This window comes from Elephantulus edwardii, unplaced genomic scaffold (assembly GCF_000299155.1).
Source record: "Elephantulus edwardii isolate Elephantulus edwardi_28Jun2011 unplaced genomic scaffold, EleEdw1.0 scaffold00308, whole genome shotgun sequence".
NCBI classification, from domain to species: Eukaryota; Metazoa; Chordata; class Mammalia; order Macroscelidea; family Macroscelididae; genus Elephantulus; species Elephantulus edwardii.
In genome coordinates this window covers 976215-1002467 of record NW_006400058.1, presented here as the reverse complement: position 1 = coordinate 1002467, position 26253 = coordinate 976215, and the positions used below count along the sequence as shown (strand labels likewise).

General features: G+C 41.9%; 1 protein-coding gene across 1 annotated transcript; it reads right to left on the bottom strand.

Annotated features, from left to right (window-relative positions):
* Positions 1-3352: 3352 nt before the first annotated feature.
* LOC102851107 (zinc finger protein 234-like) lies at positions 3353-18805 on the bottom strand. The gene is made up of 4 exons (XM_006901103.1): positions 18791-18805; positions 12833-12959; positions 4213-4998; positions 3353-3960 (listed from the first exon to the last, which is right to left on the bottom strand). The coding sequence occupies exons 1-4, from the start codon at positions 18803-18805 to the stop codon at positions 3353-3355; spliced, it is 1536 nt and encodes a 511-aa protein (XP_006901165.1).
* Between the last annotated feature and the right edge of the window lie 7448 nt (positions 18806-26253).

The following is a 26253-nucleotide window of genomic DNA, read 5'->3' as shown; positions in this document are numbered from 1 at the left end:
CCTCTTGTGACCCTCACCAATTCCTTTATCCCGTTTTCTTCAGAAAAGAATCAGATGTATGTAGATTCGGTTTACAAAAAGTATGTTACTTATGGTAACTACACTTCTGATATATACAACTAGAGCTCACTTCATTTAAACACCTTCCTTTTAATACTGCATAAACCCTCACTGGTTTCATTATTCAAGAGTGTCCCATATCTCTGGTTATTTCCAGTATTTTCTCATTAAAATCCTGCAATTAACCACTTTATACATTTATAATTACTCTCTGAAGTGACATCTTAAGGTAAATAAAATTAGCACTGCAATCAAATGGTATATATGCAAGTCTTTTTTGCATCTTTTTATATTCCCCTCCATTTTGGTTGTATCAGTTTTGTATAGTTTTAATCTGCATTTATTTCAAGTGAAGGGGAACATTTCTTTCATTTTATCCAGGTCTATTAGTATTTTTTGTCTACTGTCTACAACTTGCTGACTTACTCTTCTTTTGGGGATTAGTTTTCCACCAACAATTTCCAAGCTTTCTTTAAATATTAGCCCTTTAGCTGGTGTGTGAACAGTTAAGCACTGAAATATGAATCAAAAGGTTAGAAGTTCAAACTCACATAAAGGCGTAAGGCTTTACATTCTGCTGCTGGACCCCATGGAGCCGTTCTACTCTGCACACTTGGCACTGCCTGTAATCACGTGACAACTCACAACTTACCAGCATTCTCATGGCCTCATACCATTTCAAGAATACACTGAAATTAAAATTCCTTGAGTGAACGCTTTATTTCCACTAAAAAAAAACCCGAAACAAAACAAACCAGGGACATCACTGATATGGTACTTTTGTTTTTGAAGATCTGATTTTGAAATCCCTCTAAACTCCAGGCCAGACCTGCGTAGGGCACACGCTGAGGTTCGCTCCCACACAACACTGAGTTTACTACCATCAACAGAACTGTGCTGGCAATGACTACAGCAGATGGAACGGTCAACTGCAGCACAGACCTTACCTGAAATTTTCATTACACAATGGAAGTAGATTCCAATCATATTAAAGCCGTCATGGAAATGCAGACTCAGAAATCCACAATCTAAGATTAATGGAGAGAATTTAGGCGATCAATCAACTTCTTGTACTTTCAAGTGTTATAGTCCAGCCCTGTCTCAACAATGTTGATGAATTATGTCAATGTTTAATATGCAGCATCTGCCCTGTTACAAGAAATATTGAAACAATGATTATCCCATCTCTGATACTGGAGAAGTCAAAGGCAGACTTCATGCTGGCTAAAATGTAAAGAACATTAAGACACAATAATTAAAAACGTAACTTGGTAACAGAGGCTGAGAGGGGCAATTACATTAGGGTGAGAGCCAAATAATATTATGAGATGCTGGACAAGGGTTTCTCTACATTTGTGTTCATTTACCTGAGCTTATTTCCGTTTCTGATTTCTTCTTCTGTATACAGTGTTCAAATACTTCATCTTCTTGTCATTCATCTAACCAATTACTGAGCATTCCAAAAATAGTGTTAAAGTTGTAGAGACAGTGTCAAAGGCCTTGCCCTCATAGACGTTACATTCTAGTGAGCACCAGTTGTGATGTGACCATCAACAAACTCCTGTTTTCTAAGGCATATCTGAGTGATACCTGGTAATGGTGAAGGTTCTGATGGAAACCCTAACAGCAACACTTAGAAGAGTTGTCTGCTGAATGTGGTCTCTCATCCACTAAGCAATGGCTGAAACACTGACTTGAATGTCCTTCTGCTCTTGTAAACTGTACTGTGTCCCCTCACACCCCAAATAAGATACTTGTCAACTTAGCTGGGCCCTGAATCCTAATGGTTTGGTAGTTATGTGATGAGGTAATCTTCCCTCATGACTGATCTGCCAATCAGCTGGCAACACCCTTACTCACGATGCAGGCCTGACTTAAGTATCAGGTTATGTCATGGAAGTGACACCTTTTATCTTGAAGGGGGGAAAATGAAGAGAGAGGAGGCACTTGGCTGCCACCAACAGATAAAAGCCAGGCTCAAGTTGAGATGACTGGAGATTTCTGAGGGATCCAGGGCCCACAGAATTGAGATGATGCTGGTATCCTGATTTAGGACACCCAGCCTCCTAAACTATGAAGGAATATTTTTGTGTTAAGCCATCCACTTGTGGTATTTCTGTTACAGCAGCACTAAATGATATCTAAATGTTACAAGAATTTGGATTACATATGAATTTTCATGGAACACCATCTTATCTCTTTATTCTGAGGCTTCCCAACATTCCTGCTACTCTCAACACTTTTACAAAATTTTTCACCACCATGGACTCTGTGACGACTTACTTCTATCACCATAATCAGGGCTGCAAACTACATCTCGTATTTTTAAGGGTTGTTCTTTTTTTTTTTTTTTACCCCTGTCTAAATTCTGAGACAGAAATTCTCAAGAATGACTTAAAATCTTACCAAACAATAATTTATATGTTTTTTTCCTCTGGTGCAGACATGACAGTGTTAAGACCGGAAGCCTGACTGAAGTACTTACCACACGCTCAACACTAACAGGGTTCCTTCCTCTGTTTTCTTAGGACTTAAATTTCAATTAATGTTTTTCTTACACTCATTATCTGTAATCCTTTCTTCAACATGGATCCTGATGGAATTTAAGGTAAAAATACTGAACACATTTTTCCCCATTCTTCACATCAAGCTCAAATTCATTTCCTTCATGTGGGAACTGACTTATAGCTGGTCCCCTAGGGGGCTGCTGGAGACTATAAATTGTGTGGGAGATGACTGCTCACCTTTCTCCCAAGCAACTGCTGAGGAATTTGATCTTTCAGAGAGGTTCACCTCTCTGTTTTAACCTTTGGGCTAACAGCAAACTCTTTATGGCCTATGCCACCAGAGTTCTCTCTACATAAGAATGGTTTTTTTCTCTACCACACATTTTGATGCTTGAACTGGTAGATTCCAAGTGCCCAACTTTTGGTTAAAGGCAAGCTCTTAACCTCAGCTCCCTGAAGTTAAGGAAACCCTATTGAGCAATTCTATTCTGGAACACATGTGGTTATGGCAAGCCAGAAGTGACTCGTCGGCAATGGCTTTCATGGTGTGTCACCTGCGATGAGTTAGAGGGTAGACTCTCCAATGGAAATGGTAAGCACACATCCCACATTTGTCTTCAGTATGAATTCTCTGAAATTCTGAAGGCTGCCACACATGTATTTCTCTCCAGTAAACAGTATGATAAAGACACCCTTAATGTCTTCACCACTCTCCACACACTTACAGAATTCCTCTTCGGTGTGGACCCTCTGACTAGCAACAGTTGGAGTTCTATGCACCTTTTTCATATCTGTACAACTTGTGTCCAGGGTGAACCCTCTGATGGGATTGAAGGTGTGAATTCTGGCCAAAGCTCTTTCCACTCTTCATACTGGAGTGTCTTTTCTCCGCTGTGGACTCGCTGATGTTTCCGAAGGTATGAACCCCGACTGAAGTGCTTCCCACACTGTGCACAATTATATGGTTTCTCTCCTGTATGGACGCTCTTGTGAACATAAAGTTTTGAGGGGAAGTTGAAGCCCCTCCCACACTCCTCACATTTGTAGGGCTGCTCTACTGTGTGGGTTTTGCAGTGATTGTAAAGTGTTGATTTTAAATGGAAGTTCTTTCCGCAGGTGTCACATTTGAATGGCTTCTCCCCAGTGTGGATTCTCTGATGCTCCCGAAATCGTGAAGCCTGAATGAAGGCCCTCCCACACACCTCACAATTATAAGGTTTCTCTCTCTTATGGATTTTGCAATGAACATTAAGTCCTGATCGACGAATGAAGCTCTTCCCACACTCTTCACAATTGTAAGGCTTCTCTCCCGTGTGCACCCTGCAGTGATCTTTAAGTGCTGATCTCCGACTGAAGTCCTTCCCACACTCCTCACAGTTATAGGGTCTCTCACCTGTGTGGATTCTGCAATGAATATTATAGTCTCCTCTACGACTAAAGCACTTCCCACACACTTCACATTTATAGGGTTTAGCCCCAGTGTGGATTATTAGGTGAAATTCATAGTTGTATTTCATCATGAAGCTCTTTCCACACAGAAAACATTTGTATGGTCTCTCAGTCGTGTGGACTCCCAGATGTGATCGGAGGTGTGCTCTGCGCCCAAAGTTTTTCCCACATACTTCACATATGAATGGCTTTTCACCACTATGGATTTTCTGATGGGTCCGAAGACCCGCGGACTGCCGGAAGTCCTTCCCACACTCGGCACACTTGTAAGGTTTCTCCCCCGTGTGGAGCAAGTAATGGATGTTAAGTGTTGACCTTCGACGGAAGTTCTCACCACAGTCATCACATTTGAAAGGTTTCTCCTCAGTGTGGATTCTCTGATGTTCTCGAAGATACGATGCATGGATGAAGGCTCTCCCACATTCTTCACAGGTAAAAGTCTTCTCTCCTACATGAATTTTGAAGTGATAATTAAGTGCAAATCGAGAGCGAAAGGCTTTCCCACAGACCTCACATTTGTGTGGTTTTGCTATAGCATGGACTTGCTGATGAGCCTGCATATGTGAACTCGAGCTGAAGAGCTTAGTAAACTCGTCATATCTGAAGTCGTTCTCCGCTAGGTGAATTCTCTGATGAATATGAAGAACTGAGATGTACCGGAAGCTTTTTCCACACATGCTACAGATATGAGGCTTTTCTTCTGAGCTTGACTGCTGATGAAGATCAAAGTTGGAGACATCAGTGGAGGGTTTTGTATATTCATACAAAAACTGGTAAGGTCTTTCTCCTGTGTGAATAATAGAAAGCCCTGCCCCAAACTGGCATGAGGAATCACCATGTTCAAAGAACTGAGAGCTATTTATCATAGCGCCTTCACAGCTGGTCAAGTCACTTGCAATTTGTTGCCAGATCTGCCAGCAGGAGAACTCTTCATAGAGTTGTTCTTCTGGAGCAATTACCATTTCACTGTGTATCTTGCCTCCTGTGATGACAAAAAAAAAGCAGAAATGTGGAAAAGGAGAGCTTTGTTTAATGTCAAGATTTCAAATTTCTGACACAGCATAATACTTTAATAAACCCAGTGATTATTTAAATAGCTTCCTCCACCCCCCTGTATTATTTCTCTGGTTTGCAAGGCTACAAAACTGAAAATATGGTCTAGCTGACATCATGAAAGATTAATGATAGCTGTTAGGTTATACTAAATCTCCGTGAGAATACAGGTAGGAATTGAAGACTTAATTTAAAAACAAAAAGAATCTAATTATTCAAAATGTTAACTTGTCATTATTTTTACTGAATTATAAAGTCAGTGTGCAAATGGGACAGTAAATTATGGAACTAACTGTTGTTATGGAGTCAGAACTAACCCACAGCTGACCCTCCTGCAGGTTTTCAGAGGCTGAAATCCCATTGGAAGTGACTACTCAGCTTTCTCCCTCAGAGCAGCTGGTGGATTCAAACTTCATGCTTTTGGGTTAGCAGTGTAGTTCCTTACCACTTAGCTACCAGAACTCCCTATAAATTATGATTATTTATCTATATCTATCTCAATAGGAATTGTAAGGAAAGCCAGTAACAATAACAATCAATACCTGGCATACATGAGTTTATGCACTTGAGCACAGGCGCATTCATCTGTCTGTGCAGGTTCCTGTGTTACTATGGTGCTGGAGGAGTTCCATCCAAGTAATTAAGGCAGATTAGGAAAAAGCGTCCTGGCCATCTACTCCTGAAAAATCAGCCTATGACATCCTAAGAATCATAGCAGCACAATCTCATTGTACATAGGGTCACCATGAACCAGGGGCTAGCTTGATAACAGCTAATAACAGCAATAATGTATCTGGAATATAAAATACCTGTGTTTATATTTATGGTGTCATGACTGGGTTGCATTTCCCTAAATGAAATATTGGTTCCTGGTACCTATGACGTGACTTTGCTTGGTTTGGGGAGTCCTTGCAAATGTTATCAGTAAACGTGAGGCCATTTTGGAATTTTTATTGTTGTGTGTCATCGAGTCAAGTATGACTCAGAATGATTTTATGGCGAGCCTAAATCCTGTCGTATCTTGTGCCATCCTCATTTTCTCTGACACACTAGAATCCATTGCTGAAGTCACCATGTCCATCCACCTTTTGAAGGAACAGAAATTTAATTCCTCACAGGTGAAGTTAATATATCTAACTCAGAATCTCGGTGAATGAATTTCTTTCTTTTTGGTAGCCCAAGGAGTTCCTTGGTTGGTTGGTTCGTAGATAATCCTCATATGGCATCTCTCTTCTTCATGATGTAAGAAATTTCTGCCAAAATATCTATTTAAACTTGAAGTAAAAACATGCCCAAAGAGAACTTCCTTTTATCAACTAACTGATTATGTTATATTAGCTTATATGCTAAAACAGAATTACATCATGGAGGATAATTACATTATATCATTGAAAATGATCAGCTCTATCCAAGGTCAGCTGCTTAGATCACAGTTGTTACATAACAGTTGGCTTTTCAAGCTATTACATTTGCCCCCTCAGGCCTTCAGCTACCTTAATTGCAGACACATAGTCTTGCAAATCATCAACAGCTGTGGGATTAGAATAAGAGAAAGAATCCTTCCTACACTGAGCAGCAAGACTTAAAGAAGACTGGAGCAAAACTCTGGTGAGAGCAAGAGCCTGGTGGGGGTGAGACCGTGGTAATGATGGTGAAGAGAGGGTGGAGATTGTGGCACTACTGTGAGGAGACTGTGGCAAGGTGTAACAAAGAACTGACTGAAGGGTAAATAACATCACCACCAACAACATGATGCTAAAGAGGCTGTATTAGAGGCAGTTATGTAATGATGTATCACTTCCCAAGATGTGTTCTGATGTGCAGGGGATTCAGGTGTAATAATACATCCTTTTTAAAATCATTTAAAAAAATTTTTTATTTTGTATTGGGTTGCTTACAAAGGTTTTTATTACTATTAATGAATTTTTAATGCAACATACATATATATATTTATTTTAATCAAAGTTTACTGAGACTTAGGGTTTCCATTCATTCATTGTTGCACATTTGCCTCCCTGCCCTTCCCTCCCCTCCATATTCATTTTTCTCTTTGAAGATTAAAAAATTCTTTCATTGTTATACAATACCCCCAGTCCACAGTAATATGCATTTCTTTTTCTGTAATCTTGTCATGAAAATAATACTAATGCTATATTCCTTTCAAACAGTTCTCTCCCTCATCTGTTTCAATGCAGTATACATTATTTATCCCCTCTTTTCTTAGGTTTCCCCAACTCCAATATCAGTCCCATTTTACAACAGTGGCACTATGCAGTATTTGTCCTTTTGTGACTGAGATATTCCACTCAGGATAATGTCCTCCACGGTCACCCATTTTGCATATTTCATGAGTTCTTTGTCTTTCAATGTAGCATAGTATTCCATTGTGTGAATATACCACAGCTTCTCTATCCATTTGATTGTTGATGGGCACTTGGGTTGTTTCCAACTCTTTGCTATTGTGACCAAAGCCGCAATAAACATGGGTGTGCATATATCTGCTTGGATGGCAGTTCTGGTTTCTTTAGGGTAGATTCCCAGTAGAGGAATTGCCGGGTCAAACAGTATTTCTATTTGCAACTTTTTTAGAAAGTGTCATATTGCCTTCCATAGTGGTTGTGGACCATTTTACACTGCCACCAACAGTGAATAAGGGTTCTAGTTTCTCCACAATCTTGCAAGCATTTGCTGCTTGCTGTTCTGTTGAATTTTGCTATTCTTACTGGGGTAAGATGATATCTCATAGTTGTTTTGATAACTCACCTTTAATCTGATGATACCTGTGATGAGATTTATGGAGAGTTCCCTGCGGTGTGGTGTGAGCAAAAAAGGGGGAAATGAAATACCACCAAGAAAAAAGAGCTGGGATGGATCATGTCCTTTGGCCTGGATTCCTGCACTGGACGCTTCTACAACTGGAAGGTTCCAAAAGGAAATCTTTTCCTAAAGGCAGCACTTTGACTTTGGATTTCTAGCCTTCTGTTGGTTTGGTGGTAAGGAACACTGCTACCAACACAAAGGTAAGTGATTCAAATCCACAAGCTGCTCTGTGGGAGAATAATGGGCAATCTTCTTCTGTGCAATTATATGGCCTCTAAAAACTTGCTGGAGGGCAAGCTGTGAGTCAGCTCCAACTTGACAGTACAGAACAAACAGTAAGAGAATAAATTTCCATTTGCTAAAGCCATATATTAGTGGTCCCTCAGTACTAGAGGCACTAGAGAACTAAGACCTTCAATTAGAACATGAAACAGAACAGAACTTATCAGAATATCAACAAGTAGGAAAGGTGTCTGGACATGAAATGCCTTTTAACATTTTTTTAGAATAGAAACATTTTCCCCATTTACTGATGAGACATTTTGTCCATTCCAAAAAAATTTCTTTGTATTGTATTCCATGTTCAAATGTTTCCAACACATGTTTTAAAAGTTAGGAACATAAAAAGGAAGGTACCATATGGAGAGCTAAATTCCAGTGAAGGAATCTTTTGAAAAGAAAAATAGATTATGTATCTTTTGTTGTTGTTGTTGACTGCCTTCAAATCGAGCATGACTCATAGCGACCCTATAAACAAAAGGCATGAAGCCCCTCTACAACTATCAACATTTATCAAAGTTCATAGAGTTGCCGGAGTCATATTGTTTAGGAAGTGGATGCCACTCCTGCTTCCAAACCTGTCATAGTATGTTATTGATGTTATGTGCCACTGAGTTGCCTGTGATGCATAGCGACCCTACGTACAACAGCTCTGAACCCTTCCCTGTCCTGAGTCAGTCTCACTAATTCCAAAACACCACCCCCCAATGCCATAATTACTGTATCAATTCATCTCATTTGGGGTCTTCTCCTGCGCTGTCCCTCCACCCTTCTGAGCATGATGTCCTTCTCCAACGATAGGTCTCTCCTGGCTATGTGCCCAAAGTATATGAGACGGAACTTCAAAATCCTACCTCCAAGGAGAAACTTGATTTTGCCCTCTCCAAGACAGATCTGTTTTCCTGGCAGTCCATGGTATGTTTAAGACTCTTCTCTAGCACCACAACTGAAAGGCTTCTATTCTTCTTCTGTCATCCTCAGTCACTGTCCAACTCTCTGAAGCATAACAAGTAATTGAGAAGACCATGGCCTGGATTAGGTGCACCTTTGTATCTAGACGGACACTGTTGCTCTCAGGAGGGTCTACATTTATGATTAATCATAATGAGTTATAACTTTCAAACAGTACATTACAGAGAGGGAACAAGAGACTGTGAGAATTTGTCTGCATGTGCATTCTAAATAAGTCTTCTCATATTTTAATGTTAACCAGTTCCAAATGAAATACTAGGTCTTTATAAAAACACAAGGAAAATTAGGTGAAACCTATCTTTCATCACTTGCTATATATGTAGCAAAAAAAAGATGTGCCTTCATATTTTTGAGTCAGAGATAAACCAGTAATATAGGCAACACTCAGCTGTGTTCTCCTCTTCTAAACATCCCATATTGCACAACTCAACAAGTCACTGAGTCAAGTCACAGCCTGATCCTCTATTGGGTTTTCAGAGGGTCTGAATAGCACAAGAGAATCACCCATTTTTCCTCCCTCAGAGCAGCTGGTGTATTTGAACTGCCTGCCCTGATGTTGGCAGCACAACTTCCTACCCTCCAGGCTACCAGAGCTTCCTTGTCTAGTACAAGAAAGGGGAAACCTGGGGCAGTGATGTGGATGTGGAATTTGGAAAAAGCTGAATGACTCTACCTGTCAAATCATTCAAGGGCAAAATAGCTTACATGATTGTTATCTAAAACCTCAACATTTGTTTGTTTTCTCCTTCTCTAGCAGGCCTGTCTCAGAAGAAGTGTCTTACTGTGAATTATTCCATATAGCTTTTTTACCTGTAGTGGATGTAACTCTCACCACATGGCCGGGGCTACGATGCAATCATCAGGTCTCACTGGCTCACCAAGGGGAGTGTAATGCTTATTAGTAATGTAATTAAGGTAAACAGCACCTTTTGTGTGGGAATATGCAAAGAAAATGTATGGAATGCTAACATGGGGAAGGTCAGCTTTGCTATCCTTCCAGGCTTAAACTGAGCAGGTACAAGGACAGAAGATGGGCATCTTACTATTATCAGGAAAGAAGAAACAGAAAGCACAATGCATCCTGTGGACCCAATTCCCAGGAGACAAAGCAAGGGAGATGTAGCCACAGCTAGAGATTCAGCAGCAAAAATGGCAGCAGAGGTGGTGGAGAACCAGAGAGCAGAGTGAGACAGAGCAAAGCTGGATCTGAGAACCACAGAGACAAAGCTGAGTACTTCTGAGCCTCAGGAACTGGTAGATGGAAGGCAGCACAACACTGGCAGAATTAAAGGAGCTTTAAACACTTCCAGAGCACAGAGAAGATGTGTGCCTATGAGCACAGCTGAGAAGAGGCTGCCCTGATAGAAGAACATTATCCTTAGTGTTTCCGTGAAAAACCTCATCGTATCATCTGAGTTCTATGTGTGATCACTGCAATGAATAAGCAAACCCAGGGAGCTCTGGTGGCTCAGTGGTAAAGAACTGTACTACCAATGCAAAGGTAAGCATTTTGAAGCTCCATCTCACATACTTTGGGCACGATGCCAGGAGGAAGAGCCTAGTCCTTACAGAAGGGACATCATGCTTGGGAGGGTATAGGGACAGTGTAAAAGAGGAAGACCCTGGACGAGATGGATTGACTCAGTAATACGGCATAGAGATAGGTGTGTTTGAGACAGTGAAATTGGCTCAGGATAGGGCAGGTTTCAAAGCTACTGTATACAGGGTGGCTATGAGTCACAGGGGACTTGATGGTACATAACAATAACAAGCCCCTGTGCGTGGAGTAATTCTGTTGTGGCAGCAACAGGAGACATATCTGAGAAAGAGCAAAGACAGTAGCAGTAACACCACACAAGAAAGTGGAGGAACAGACACTCAGAAATCACTACAACAGGGGACCATGGAGAGCTAAAGGTCAAATTACATGCGACTCTATGAGGTTTTCAGTTTAAACTAAGAAGACATTTTTCAGCTTTTCGGCGGAGACACAGCAGCCTAAAAGTTACATTTCTGAAGCCTCACTTTGGTGGTGATGCACTCTGGGGATGGGATGGGGGTAAGAACAGGAGTGGAAGCAGAGGGGTCAGTACAAATGCTGCTGTGTGAACCCATGCAAGAGGTCCAGCAGTGAGGACCACAGCAGGGCAAATGTAGCGGCAAGAAGGGAAACAGATGGGCCAACACCAGGATGGAACCCTCCTGTGCTGACTCGGACCTCAATTTCCTCTTTTTTGAGGGGTACTGCCATCAGCATCTAAAGTCCTTTTTTCCTTTCTAAGAATACTTCCTTTTTAAAGGCTGATACCCTATGATAAAGCAAATCATGTATTTTAAATGAACCCATGAAAGGCACAATTTTCTGAAAACTTGGGTCCTGCCACGACTCATCAAGTAACCAAAAGCAGTGTTATTTTCAAGCATTTCTTTCTAACATTCCCCTCCTGAGGAAGCATCTTTTCTTTGGAGACCCAGACATGCTTGGGCAGAAAATATGTGCACTAAAACATAGATGACCTCGAACCAAAACCAAACCCATACCATCAGGTCTATGGTGACTGAAGGGCCACCCTCCATCCAATCTCTGAGGCTGTAAATTTTAACAGGAACAGACAGCCATGCCTTTCTTCCAGGAGCATCTAGTGAATCACAATATTGGCCTTTTGGGTAGCAGCAGTTATCCCACCAGGCCACCAGGGTTCCCTCAGCTTCATCTACCTCTAAGCAAAGTCTACTTGCATTAAATTTCCCCAGGCTGGTCCTCACTCTACCAGCAGCCAGAGCTTGTGCCACAGTGTGTTCCTTCCATTCTCATCAACTCTGATGTTTTCTACCCTATTTCCTTTCATTATAAATTGTCAGGTCCCAAACCCAGGTGACTGTCATTTCAAATTTCCCACACCCAGGAGTGTAAAATGGTGCAACCACTATGGAAGGCTGTATGGCGCTTTCTCAAAAAGTTGCAAATAGAAATACCATTTGACCCAGTAATTCCACTACTGGAAATACACCTTAAAGAAACCAGAACTGTCACCCAAGCAGATATATGCACACTCTTGTTTTTTGCTGCTTTATTCACAATAGCAAAGAGCTGGAAATAGCCCAAGTGCCCATCAACAAACAAAAAGAGAAGCTGTGGTATAGTCACACAATGGAATACTATGCAGCAATGAAAAACAAAGAACTCATGAAATATTATACAAAATGGGTGACCCTGGAGGACATTATGCTGAGTGAAGTATCTCATTCACAAAAAGACAAATACTCTATAATGCCACTGTTATAGAACAGGACTAATATGGGGGTTGAGGGTAAACTATGAAAAGAGGGGATAAATAATGTACACTGCATTGAAACTGATGAGGGAGACAGAACTGTATAAAAGGAACATATGAGTAAGTATTATTGGCATGACAAGAGCCCAGAATAAGAGATGTATAGTAAAGGGGAGGGGAGGGGAGGGGAGAAAAACCACTGTATAACAATGAAAGAACTTTTTTCCCAAAGAAAAAAGTGAATTAGGAGGGATAGGGGACAGGGAAGAAAATGTATTAACAATGAATGAAAGGAAATAGAAAAAAAAAAAAAAGAGTATGTTCAAACTTGTTAATACCAAATAAAGTACACATTTTCTTAAAAAAAAAATTCGCACATCCTTGACCACCTAAGAAGAGCAGAGGGGCTGTCCTCACCCACATAGACCAGGTTCCTGAAATTCTCCAGCATCACATCCTGGTACAGCATCCTCTGGGCGGAGTCCAGCAGCCCCAGTTCCTCCTCAGTGAAGACCACAGCCACATCCTTGAATGTTACTGCCTCCTGCAATGTCAAACACAAGGACACCCAGTCTTAATCCTATGTCCACTTACAGTGGGGCAGCAGAAACAAGGCCGAGTGGTGGAGGCAGAGAAGGGAAGAAGTGGTTCCAGACTTCGAGGAACATGAGTGAACCCGCAGATTTCCCAGCCCTCCTGCTGTTCTGCCAATGTCATGCACTGATTTTCCTTAGCTTCACCCACAGCACAGCACAGCAAATCCAACCCATTGTTGATTCCCACTCATAGCAATTCTGCACTGGGTTTCAGAGGCTATAAATCTTTATGGAAGGGGACTGCCCATCTTTCTAGGGCAGAGAAGCTGGTGGATTTGAATCATTGACCTTTTGGTTAGCAGAGCAACATGCACACGTTATACCCTCAGAGCTCCAGGGTGAACAGTCTCCTCCCCTAGGATGTACTGTCTCTGAAAACCTGCTGGAGAGTCAGCTATGAGTCAGTTCTGACTAGACAGCATACAACAACAACAATATTCTTGCACACAGCAACAGTAATATTATTCATTTTCTTAGGGAGCTATGGCGGCCTAGTGGGTAAGGAGTTGTGCTAACAACTCAAAGGTAGGCAGTTCAAATCCACCAGCTGTTACAAGGCAGAAAGATGGACAATATTCTCCCATATAATTTACAGTCTCTGAAAACCCACTGGGGTGGGGGTGCATAGCTCAAAGTTGGTTCCAACTCAAAGGCACATAACAATAACATATTATTATTACTTAGTATCTTTAGAATAAAGCCCTAGAATTTTAAATGCTGCATGCTGAGTTGCAAAAGGGTTACTCTTTGATATCACCAATACTCCAAAAAAAAGTTAGTTTCAACATAAATTGATAGTATCCACTTTCGTCCTCTCTTACACACACTAACTCTAGACAGTTTTCTTCACTATCTGCCTAACAACCTTTCAGTAGCCTGACTTGGATGAATAGGTAAGTCTCTGAGCAGCATCAATGGTTTGCTCACACCTACTAACTTAGAGAGTTCTTGTAGTCTAGTGATAAGAAACTGAGCTGCAAGCCCTAAGGTATGTGGTTCAAATCCACAAGATGCTCCAAGGGAGGAAGATGGGTAATCTCATATAAGGCAATTCAAAGCCTCTAAAAACTTGCTGGAGGGTCAGCTATGAGTTGGTTTCAACTTGATGGCACACAACAATAACAAACTAACCTAGAGGAAACGGTTCAGCCTGCCCTGTAACACAGCAGAAGAAAGGCCTGGTGATCTGCTTTAATAGGGATCACGGCCAAGAAAACCCTGTGGTGATTAGCTGAGCTCCAGCACTCAGAGCTGCCCTGGGCTTGACAGGCCTGATGGAGCAGGCGCCGCTGGGAACCTCACTGTGACCAGGCATTCACACGCGGTTTCTGAGGCTTCAGCAGATGGTGTATGGAGACAAACTGTTTGCCTGAGAAGATACATACTGGGCTGATTCTCCCTGCAACAAAATGACTTAAAGAGTCATTTTATTTCTCCATTTCACCACTTACAAGTACAAACGTCAAAACACATTGTTTGACATTTCCCTCACAACTAGATGAATTATGCTTGGGGTGCACTGACATCTGTAAGGGCGATGGAAAAACCTCAGCAATGAGTAACAGCGCGCTAAAAATGCAATCAGTGTCACTGACCTTATATACAGCAAGTTTGTAGGAATGGCCAAAGTACCTATATGCTTATGATAAGAAAAAAATGGGGGGAAATGCTATGTGGCAGTTTTTCTCTGTAATCCACAAGGTCACAAGAGCCAGAGCTGGTTTGGTTTCTTAAAGAGACATGCATTTTGCCTTCTGTCCTCTCAACTCACATTACTGCATCTATTAATTGCAGCACTCAGGAGGCTGCTGGGTTGGAGTCACCATGCTCAAGTGCACAGCCTTGGACTTACTCGTCACATCATGCTGGACATGTCACTCCACACACTTTCTATCCTCCACTCACCAAGGCCCTCAATTATAGGAGTCTCTTGGGGAGTAAGCAAGGCAATATATATCGCACTGGGAATAGTGTGTTGCTAAGTAATTAAGACCAAGGACTTAACAAGCATTGCTGCTGCTGCCGGTTGTCATGGAGTCAGTTCTGACTCACAGCAGCCCCATGTGTGCAGGGTGGAACTGCTCCAACAGGTTTGAAAGCTGTGGCTTTTCAGAAGCTGAACCTGGCGCCCATCTCTCTCAGCACCTCTGTGTGGCTTCAAACCGTTAACCTTTCAGAGAGTAGCCCAGTGTTGAGGCATTTGTACCCCCTAGGGACTCTATGAACAAACACAAAATATCACTATTATTTTTTCATCATCGTTTCACTGAATTCCATGGTTGCATATTATTCCAGTTACAATACAAAGCATTGGGCTAGCTTTGTCCCTGGTTCCTAATGTTGCCTATAACCTTTGGCATTTCCCAGTAATAAGAGTATTCATCCTGGGCTCTTGGTACCACATCTAATTGTTTAAGCTCAGGACAGGTAATGGTCATCTCTCAGCATAGCCAGGAAAGTCTATGTGCCAAGAGGCTTTGAGTCACGTGATATCACCCCAGTTCCCACGATGGGAGGGAGACTGGCCTAGATACCATGAATCATGCTGCCATGAAATCCTATGGAAAACTCTGGACACCTGTCATGAATTGAACTGTATCTCCCAAAAATACATGCATGTAATGACATCATGTGAAAATTTTGAAACAATCCCACATAATCAGGGGATAAACCAAGCAGCTGAGAGTGAGATGCAACTTCTTCAACTCCATCATCTCATCATCCCTTGTAAGGCAAACATCTCAGTTCTCGTATGCTGCAAGAAATGATATCCCACAAGCAAACAGACATAAACTCTCTTCTAGTTTAGGAGGCTAGTGGTCCAAATTCAGGGTGCTGTTTCTAGGGGAGCTATCAGCTCTGGAATAAGGTCTTTGTCTCTTTCGGCATCTGTAGGCCAAGTGTATTTTGAGATCTCCAAGTGTCCTGGTCGTCCCTGGGGTCATTAACCCTCCCAGTGCAAGAACTCAAATTCCAAAGGCTGTTGTCTGCTCCTGGCAATTCTTTCTTGGTGATGTGAAGTCCCTCTTTTAACACATTTTCTCCCCATTTCTCGCTCTTATAAGGCTAAAGGTGTTACATGTTACACTGAAAGGAGATTTCCCTTACAATAGAGCAGGGCTGTGATGATTAAGGGGTACTGTATTTCACCCTTAATCCTTTTACAATTAATGGTTTATTAAACCACGGACAATCAATACATAGTTTTGGTATTATATCATGACAGTGAGGTTCCCTGAGTGTGGCCTTTAACACTTTTTATCTCACAAGAGATAAAAGGAGAGAAAAAGCTGGCAGGAAGTGAAACCTCAGCACCACCAAGAAGAGTCGGAAGTGGAGCACATCCTTCAGAGCCGAGTTCTAGTGCTGGGAAACTTCTAGAACCAGAAGACAAAAGCCTTAATCTAAAGCCAACACTCTGATTTTGGACTTCTAGTTCTTTATTCAACTGTGAGAATAAATTTCTGTCTGTTAAAGTCATCCACTTGTGGTATTTCTGTAATGGCAGCATCACATAACCATGTTATCTTCAAAGATGATCTTTTCCCACAACCTTAACAAAAACATAACTGTTTTAAACTTTAACTGAATTATAGCAAAGAGAAGAATTTTTCATTACTTTTACCAGAAGCTCAGTGTGCTCTGAATAACGAATAAGCTCTCTTTGTTCTCTCTATCCCTCCTGCGTGTACCCTGCACTCAGTAACACACTTTGGCCTCTATACATTTGTCTATGCTAGGCATTTCTCATATATGGGATCATATGTTTATTATACGTCCTTTTGTGATTGACTTACTACACTCAGTATGTGTTCAAAGTTTATTCAGTAATCATGTATCAAGTGCTATGTACCTACAATGGCTCTATAATAACTCTTTGTACAAACATACTACATTTTGTTTATCTATTCATCTGTTGCTGGGTACACAGGCTGTTTCCACTTTTTGGCTATTATGAATAGTGGTACAACATACATAGGCATTCAAGTACATTTGTGTTCCTGCTTTTAGTTCTTTGGAGTACATACCTAGGAGTAGAATTGCTGGGTCATACGGAGCCCTAATGGGGTAGTACATTAAATGTTGGTGCTATTAGCCGAAAGGACAGTGGTTTGAATCTACCAGCACTGGATGGGAGAAAGATGAGGCAGTCTCTTCTTATTAAAATTTACAGCCTCCTGATAAGACTCTAGTATGTTTCTTGATAAGAAACCTGATTGTTGTTGTTAGGTGCCATCCAGTAAGACTCATTCAGACCCTATGAACAGATCTGAACCCTGCCCCACCCATCCTGTGGCAAGCCATATTGTGGAGGACCTTCCTCTCTTTAAATGTACTCTATACTTCTTACGGAATTGCCAAATCTGTTTTCACAATGGCTGTACCATTTTACAATCCCAGCAGCAATGGATGATGGTTCTAATTTCTCCACATCCTCCCCAAACACCTACTGTTTTCCATTTTTTAAAACTACAGCCATCTCTGGCAGCCACAGTCTAGGACACAGATCCTTAGTAGAGAACACGTTCTCTTTCCTTGACTCTCTCTGTCACTGAACTGCATGCCCCGCACTCCTCACCCCAAGTTTCTCATGTTTCCCAGGATGAAAATGAAGACAAGACCAAGGACCTCTCCACACTGAGCTGCTCTGAGAAGGAACCGCAGTGACGTCTTCACCTGGCAAGTCTAGTATTATTCTGGGACACCTTAAGCTCAGCTTATGTATTACTCTGAGGAAACTAATCAATACCTGGGGTGGGGGAAATCTGTCAGTAAATGAAACACCCACAGTAAGGCTCACTCACGAGGAAGATCACTACAGCTCTTCTTCAGACATAACATCCGACAATACTGGTTTGAAGTAGCTGCTGGGTATCGCGGGAGACACTGTGCAGGATCTGAATATTCCATCAACCACACAGCCAGTGTCCCCTAAGTCAAATGTAGCTTCCCAATATTAAGCTCCTGATACATGGATACATGTATACAAAGCCACGTGTTCTGGCTTCTTCTCAGAATTTGCTTCTGTGGCAAAAAGATTTTATCCAGGAAATTACCATTGCAGCACTGCTTAAAATAAAACTCTGAAACCATCCATGTGCCTATGAGTGGGAAGTAGTTAAAAGGTCCATCAATGGGAATATGGCATAATCATCAAAATGAACATTATATACTATTTTTTTTCTTGTTGTGTACCATCAAGTCAGATCCGACTGGCACAAGAGGAGATTGCCCCTCCTTCTCCAGCGGAGCATCTGGTGGATTTGAACCGTGCCTATGGACTGCAGTGTAGCTTCTTGCCACTAGGCTACCAGAACTCCCTAAAATGAACATTATATACTAGTAAGTGAAAAGTGCAACTTCAAATTATCCATACAGTATGACTAAACAACATGCCTCTGGAAACTCCATGAACTTTGATAAATGATGATAGTTATAGAAAGGCTTCAAGGCCTTTTGTTCATAGAGCAGCTATGAGTTGTGCTCGACTTAATGGCAAACAACAACAACAACATGGTACAAATAGCTTTGAATGCATATGAGGAAATTAATTGAGAAAATATAAACTAATCTCTAAGGAGGGAAGTAATAAAGTGGGAGAACTGCTCATTGCTATTCATTCTTTTAGTAATTTTTAGAAGGAAAATTTTAAAAAGATAAAATCAAACAGAAACTAGAACCAAAGCAAGGCTGGCACACAGCATTTGCTGAAATGCCTGCTGCCTGTCCTGGGTCCTCTCAGCACAACCCAGGCTGGAGGAGGGCAAATCCAACTCACCTGGAACACGCTCATTTTTCTGTCCTGCTTTTAGTGATGTCTGGGGCTCTGAGATATGTGGAGTCCTGGGAAGAAGAAAAAATTCATGTTACTTGCCCACATGCACACTTCTGCGGTCTTCACCAAAGGGCCCCTTCATCAGGAGGCCCCAGCTGCATAGTCCGAGGTGCAGAGCATAGCATGGCCACCATACACCCCTGACCTCTTTCAGCCAGTCTCAGTGACTAGTCTGCATAGCCACACAGAGCGTCCCTCATCGGTACAGCTTTGTGACCTCAACTCCAATTCTGACCAAAAGAGATTGAGCCACTATGCAAACTGAAACCACAATGAGATACCATCTTACTCCAGTAGCAAGGTTTAGCAGGACAGGAAGTAATAAATGCTGGAAAGGATATTGTTGGTGGGAGTGTAAAATGGTACAATCACTCTGGAAGGCAGTTTGGCATTTACTCAAAAAGATGAACATAGAAATTCCATATGACTCAACTATTCCACTGCTTGAAATATACCCTGAGAAAATGAGAATGGAGGCACAAATAGAGACTTGTACACCAATGTTCATAGCAGTGTTATTCACCATAGCAAGACTACGGAAACAGTCTAAATGCCCAACCACAATGGAATGGACTGAGAAATTATGGTACATTCAAATAGTGGAATACCATACACAGGAGCAATGGTTTTATAAATTACCACCTGACATGAGAGCAACTGGTGAGCATTATGCGAAGTGAACTAGCTCAGTCTTAAAAGGACAAATACTGTGTAAGACCATTATTGTAGATTGTGAACAAGGATTTCAAGGGGGACAGGAAGGCTTAATCATAGAATCACACAATTTGATGGGTGAAGGGAAGGGATGGGTAAAGGAAAGTGGAAAGATCTGGTGTGAAAAACAATGTATATGAACTTTGCATGTAAACAAGTATAAAATAAAATTTAAAAAAAATTTTTTTAAAGAAATTGAGTTACTATAGCCAGCATCTATACACAAAGAGCAGCATGGACGGCCAGCTTTCATCTCACATACTCTTTTTTTTTTTTATCTCACATACTCTTGACATGGTATCGAAGTTTGTAGACAAGGAAGGACATGACGCTTGGAAAGATAGAGGGACAGTGGAATAGAGAAGACGACTTCTAACAAGATGGACAGACACAATGACTGCAAAAGTGGCATCGACACAGGAGGGATGTGAAGGTGGTGAAGGATTGGGTGGGCTTTGTTTTGGCACTTCTAGAAGTCAGATCTGACTCTATGGCACCTAACAACAAAATCAACAGCAAGTATGCCAACTAGGAGTCCACTCTGGGGCCAATTTATATGTGATATCAAGACATTGGCATGGCTTCTAACAAGCTGTGTCATCTTGAACAAATCATCTCTTGGCCTCAAGTTTGTCATCCATCAAAAACAAAGTACAGAACCCTGACCAAGTGGATTGTTGGGGGTCGGAAACACTTGTAAAGTGAAGGTTTCTGATTTCTTTGTACTTTAGAAAAGCAAAGTGGATGCAAAAAACACGCTTTCAATTTAAAAAAAAAACCATGGTAGGTGTGTGAATTCCCAATGTCATTTGCCTGTCAAGTGAAGGTCATGTGCAATCTCCAGAAGAATTCACTAATTTAATCCAGCCTAGTTTTCTGCACTAGCAAATTGTTGCCTTAACAGTAGTAAGTCTAAAAAAAAAAAAAAAACAGTAGTAAGTCTTTCTTGACAGTTACTGGAAATTTCCACAATTAAAAATGGTGAGAGAGAAAACCATTCACTGTATGGTATTCATTTTGCCGTGCATAAAAATACACCTGAAGACCCACTACCCAGAAACATATCCTGAAGTAATGGGTAATCAAAAACTTCTTTGTTGCTGTTTTCTATATTTTCTGAATTCTCCACAATGACATGGCCCCATAAAAATAAAAAAACAATCAAATGAAATGACTTGGAATGGTAAAAAATCAACAAGTCAGAAACCTTAAAGTCCTTTTAAAATTCCCCCAAAGTAACCTAATTGCAGGCAGGGTCCTGTGGCTCTGGGAGAACAGACCACAGACACCAGGAGCTCTGTGCTCAGGCTGCTGAGGCTCCATGCCCAGCTCCACCTCCTCCCAGCGGCTCAATGACTACAGTTAAATAATTTATACTCATGGCTCAATCTCACCTTCAAAACAGGAAAAGAAAAGTAATGCCACATAACAGAGCCATACTTCGTGGCATAAATACATTAATTTGTAGAAAACTCCTAGACTTTAATTTAGCAGGTAAAGGCCAACCAATTATTATCGCTCATTACCCACGCAAGGATACAAAAGACACCTGGAATTTCTCGGCCAAGGAAGAACACCAGTTAGCCTCTATTGCCAGTAACCAGAAAAACCTCTAACTCCATGCAGTTCTTTTTTGAAAGGCTGGGACTGGGGAAGGAAAGGAGGCTGTAGCCTCCAATGATTGCCACTGTCCCCAGGAACCACTTCATTCTCACCCCGTACTAGCTGGAAGCAACCCATTTCTTCCTAAAAAGGATGTCAGAACAGATAAGATCCGATGATCCTGCAGGGATCAGGGAGAACAGCCAGCACTGCAGTAGGAATTCTTCCTCCATCTCGCACTCACAGCTTTCAGGAAATTGAGTGATTCTTGAGAAGCTACACAGTAGGAACAAGGGGATTCACTCTAGACTGGGAAGTGTTTCATTCATTTTTAACACTAAGGTCGTTGTGTGTTCAAAGTGGCTTGTACCTGGCTATTAACCCAAACATTGGTGGTTTGAACCCATGCAGTGGTGCCGTGGAAGAAAGGCCTGGCCTTTCCTAAAGATTACAGACAAGAAAACCCTATGGAAGGAGCCCTGGTGGAGCTGTGGGTTAAGTGTTGGATCAACAATTTTAAATTACCAAGAGCTCCATGACAGAAAGAAGGGGTAGTTTGCTGTTCTGGTAAATATTTACTGACTCAGAAACCCCACGGGGTAGTTCTAATCTGTCGTTATAGAGTGACTATGGAGCTCTGCTTGGTGGCCTTGTGGGTACGGTGTTATGCTGCCACACCAAAGGCAGGAGGTTCAAATCCATCAGCAGCAGCTCTGCAGATGGGCACCCTCCCGAAAACCTGAGGGGCAGCAGAGTTGGTGGCAACTTGTAAGCGATGAAGGGTGGTTGTTTTTCAAAAAAAGGCAAACCAGTTCGACAGCCGTGGGGGGTTTTTTTTGGGTAACATACAAATAGATAGGGTCGCCACGCATTGGAATCAAGATGATGGAAATGGACTTATTTCTACTCTCACAATCACCAACTGGCATCACTGCTGGGATCCCGTGTGAGTCGGCGCAAAAATGCGCTCAAGGAATTCTTAATGACTTCTTTTTCAGAAGAAGATCTCAGGATCTGTCCCTTGAGGCACTTCTGAATGGCCTCAAACCTTCAGCCTTTTGCTTAACCGTCTGCACAAAGGACTTCTTTATTCTGTTCTTCCCATTCTACGGCCTTTCCATTAAGGATGTACGCGTTATCTCCGTTTTACAGAGAGATTAAGTAACTCTGCCAAAGCTACACCACGGGGAAGTAACAGCGCGGGTGGAGGGTGGAGGGAGGCAGCTCGGGAGCCGAGACACAGGACCATCAAGGCCGAGGAAGCACCACCCTGGAGGGTCTCCAGCCGCCCAAAACCCAAGAGTCGAAGCCGGGGAGCCCCAAACCGCCGCCCTCACCTTTCACACCTCCGCCTGAGCCACGATCCTTTTTCCCCTAAATTGAAGTCCTAGTCATGGTGAGCCGCCAGCGAAGGTTCATGTTGTTTGGAAGGCTGCAAGACACGGGATTTAAATGACCAGCACGCGGGATAATATGGCAGTAGCCTCACAAGCCCGGAGCGGAAGTGGCCACTGGTCCAGACAGCGCTGCGGAACTACATTTCCCAGAATTCCTAGGAAACGCTTCCTCAGAGGAAGTGCCTGCCGTCTTTCTTTCCCCTAGGAGCAGGACTACACTTCTCAGAGATCCGCAGTCCTGCCAGCTAAAGAGCAAAAGGCTTTGCTGCCAAATTAGATCCGCCTCTGAGAGTTGAACAGTTCCATAGGGTTTCCTACTAACCTAAAGGTGCCATCTCTATGGCAGTTCAAATCCATTCAGCGGCTTTGCAGAACAGTGCGCAAATTCTCCTGCAATTTACAGCCTCTGGAAACCCGCTGAAGCTGAGTTGCTTCTGACCTGATTGCAATCAAGTAACAATAAGAAATGGTATAACAGTTTTCATTTGCATTTTCTTTATAACATACATGTAATATCTTCGTATTTTCAACCACCATTATTATATAATACTTTGTAAATTCTCTTAGTTCCATTGCTCTTGGGCTTTCATTTTCTCTCTTAAATTTCTAAGTTTTCTTTATATATTAGCTCTTTTGTACCATCCAGTAGGAACCAACTCATGGTTGACCCTCTAGCGGTTTTTCAGAGGAGGCTGCTCATCTTTTATTGTCTACTGGGAACAAAGAAATAGCGAGGCGGGGACACCAAGAAAGGAAAAAAAGAGCGTAAGGCAGGGGGAACAGCTTGCAGACTGCAGCAACCCCGAGTGTCTCTGTAACCTTTATTGAGAATAGCCAGGAAGTAAACGACAAAGAGAATTCTTTTTTTTTTTTTAAGACAAAATTCTTTGCAAATGAAGCTATGCTTCTCTCTGTAGAAAACTTTATGCTTATCTCAGGAATGATGGTTTTGCAAACAAGATCTGAGAATTATTAAGGGGACACTAGGTCTCCTTGGAGGCAAGGATTCTTGGGCTTCGTCTGACATACTTTGGACATGTTGTAAGGAAGGACAGGTCCTTGGAGAGGGACATCATGCTTGGGAGGGTGGAGGGACGGCGCAGGAGGGGAAGACCCTCTATGAGGTGGATTGATTCGGTGACTGGGGTAATCGGGATGGGTGTGTCAGAGACAATGCGATTGGCGCAGGATAGAGCAGGGTTTAGGGCTGTTGTACATAGGGTCGCTATGAGTTGCAAACGACTCCACCGCACATAACAACAACAAACAGGTCTGCCTTGGTGCCTGATTCCTGTGATCTGTCTCAGGAAGAATTCCAGCTTGTATTTGTGCCTCCTTCGAGTCCTATTTAAGCGTTTGGTTTAACATTTTAGTTTAACATTTGGCTTTCCACAGTCTTTCTTCTGTGGAGCAGCTGATGGATTTGAACTGCATGCAGAATCATGGGCAGCACTAGTCATGATAATAGAAGCAATCTAAATGTTGCCATTAGAGGAAGGGAGAAACACAATATAGTATGTTCAAACAGTGGGACATTACTGAAGTCCTAAAACAGGCTATTATGTGGATGAAACTTGAGAACATGATGTTGCATAAAGCCAGTCAATCAGTACAGGGAGATATTGTATGATCTCACTTAAATGAAACATCCAGAGCTGGTAACTATATAAAGATCAAAGGCGGGAAAGAAGGGTTTACTGCTTACGGGGAACTCATTTATGTTAAAAAGTCATGGAGATGAGGTCTGGTGGCCTAGTGGCAAGAAGGTGTACTGCAATCCCAGAGTTGCACGGTTCAAATCCACCAGATGCTCTGCTGGAAGGAAGAACAATCTCCTCCTGTACCAGTCAGATCTGATTTGACGGTACACACATAATAATAATAATAATAATAATAGTAATAATAATAATAAATTTTTTAAAAGGTCATGGGAAAATTTAGAAAGCGAAAAGTTGTGATGGGCCCACAGCACAAGGAATGTAGTTATTATCACTGAATTAGAAATGTAAGAAATGTTGACACAGTGGATGTTTTGTTGTCTTTATTCCCCCCCAAGAAATAACTGTTTGGAAATCTACAATTCAACAGGTAGTAATACCACTTAAACTTCTCATGATTTTCTCCATCCCATAAGGATGCTGCACATTAAGCAGCCACATCCTGTTGCCCTCTCCCTGTTATCCTTTAAAAAACTCAGATACTTTGTATGTATCCATCAGTTTAGATGTTATTGTTGTGTATAGTGTATCTAAATAAAGTTATATATTGTTGGAGAATGTTGGGGAGGAAGGGAGGGCCTCTGGCCAGGACAGATTGCCTAGCTCCGGATAAATGCAAGCCTCCTAACGGCCTATAATAGAGGGTAGAGAAAGCTCCCCTGTGTTTCGCCACACTGGCTTGAGAAAGCTCACCACCTGGCAAGATGGCTGCCACGTCTGTTGAGCTGGGAGTAGTCTGCACGAGGCTGAGGTTCTTCTATCCAATCCGCATGTCCCACGTCTGCAAGCCCACCCAATCCTTTCTTCCTGTTTATTTGTATATAAGTGCACTGCAGCCCCCAATAAAATTGAGTTGGATCGACTCTCTGAAGGGCTCCTAGGGTGGGTGTGTCTCCGTCGTCCTTACCCCCATCAAGGTGTCGCTGTTCGTTGCTAGTGAACAGACAGCGACAATATATGACCTTTTGATTCTGGCTTCAATGTGGCATATTTTCAAGGCTCATCCCTGCTGTCCCATGCATTGATAGTTCAGTTCTCCTTAAGGCTAAATATTGGTTCAAGTCATACAAGTCCCACGTACAACAGAACATGCCTGCTGAGACGTTCTCACCACTCCTGCTTGTGCTCAAACCCTCTGTTGTAATGTCTCCATCCACCTTGTTAAGGGTCTTGTTCTTTATTGTGCTGACTTTCCCCAGCATGACGCCTTTCTCCAGGGACTGACCCCTCCTGATAACATGCCCAAAGCCTACGTGACGAAGTCTTGCTGTCTTCGCCTCTACGGAATATTCTGGTTGCACTTCTTTCAAGGTCTGTTCTCTAGAAGTCCAGGGTGTATTGAATATTCTTTACCAACACTATTTAAAGGTGTCTATTCTTTGGTCTTTTTTACTTATTGTCCAGCTCTCTCATGTATATTAGAATAGCAATTGGTATTTTGTTTATCTATTCATCCAGTGAAGGACATTTGCACTGTTTTTACCTTTTGACTATTTGAGACTAGAGCAGCTATGGAAATTTGTGTGCAAGCATTTTAATATCTATTTCAATTCTTGAGGATATAAAACTAGGAATTAACTTACTGGTTATGTGATGATAATATTTAATTTCTTGGTCAGTCACCATACTGTTTTCCACAGAAGTCTTGCTAAAATACCATTTATGGAAATTATAAAATGGAAAATATTTCCACAAAATTCTCCTTCTGAGAGAAGGCTCAGTGTCTTCTTTGACATTTGTGTATCCAAACATGAACACACATATACAGGTATTTTACTAGGCTATAATAGTTACAACCTATGATTTTCTAAAGCCCATGTAATGTCCTTTCTATCACATATCTCTGGCATTATTTTAATAACCTAGTACAGGAATGCATCCTGTCTCCATACCTTTTCAACATGTATGCAGAGCAGATTATCGGGAGGCTGGGCTCTATGAGGAGAATTGTGGCATCAGGATTGGTGGAAGATCT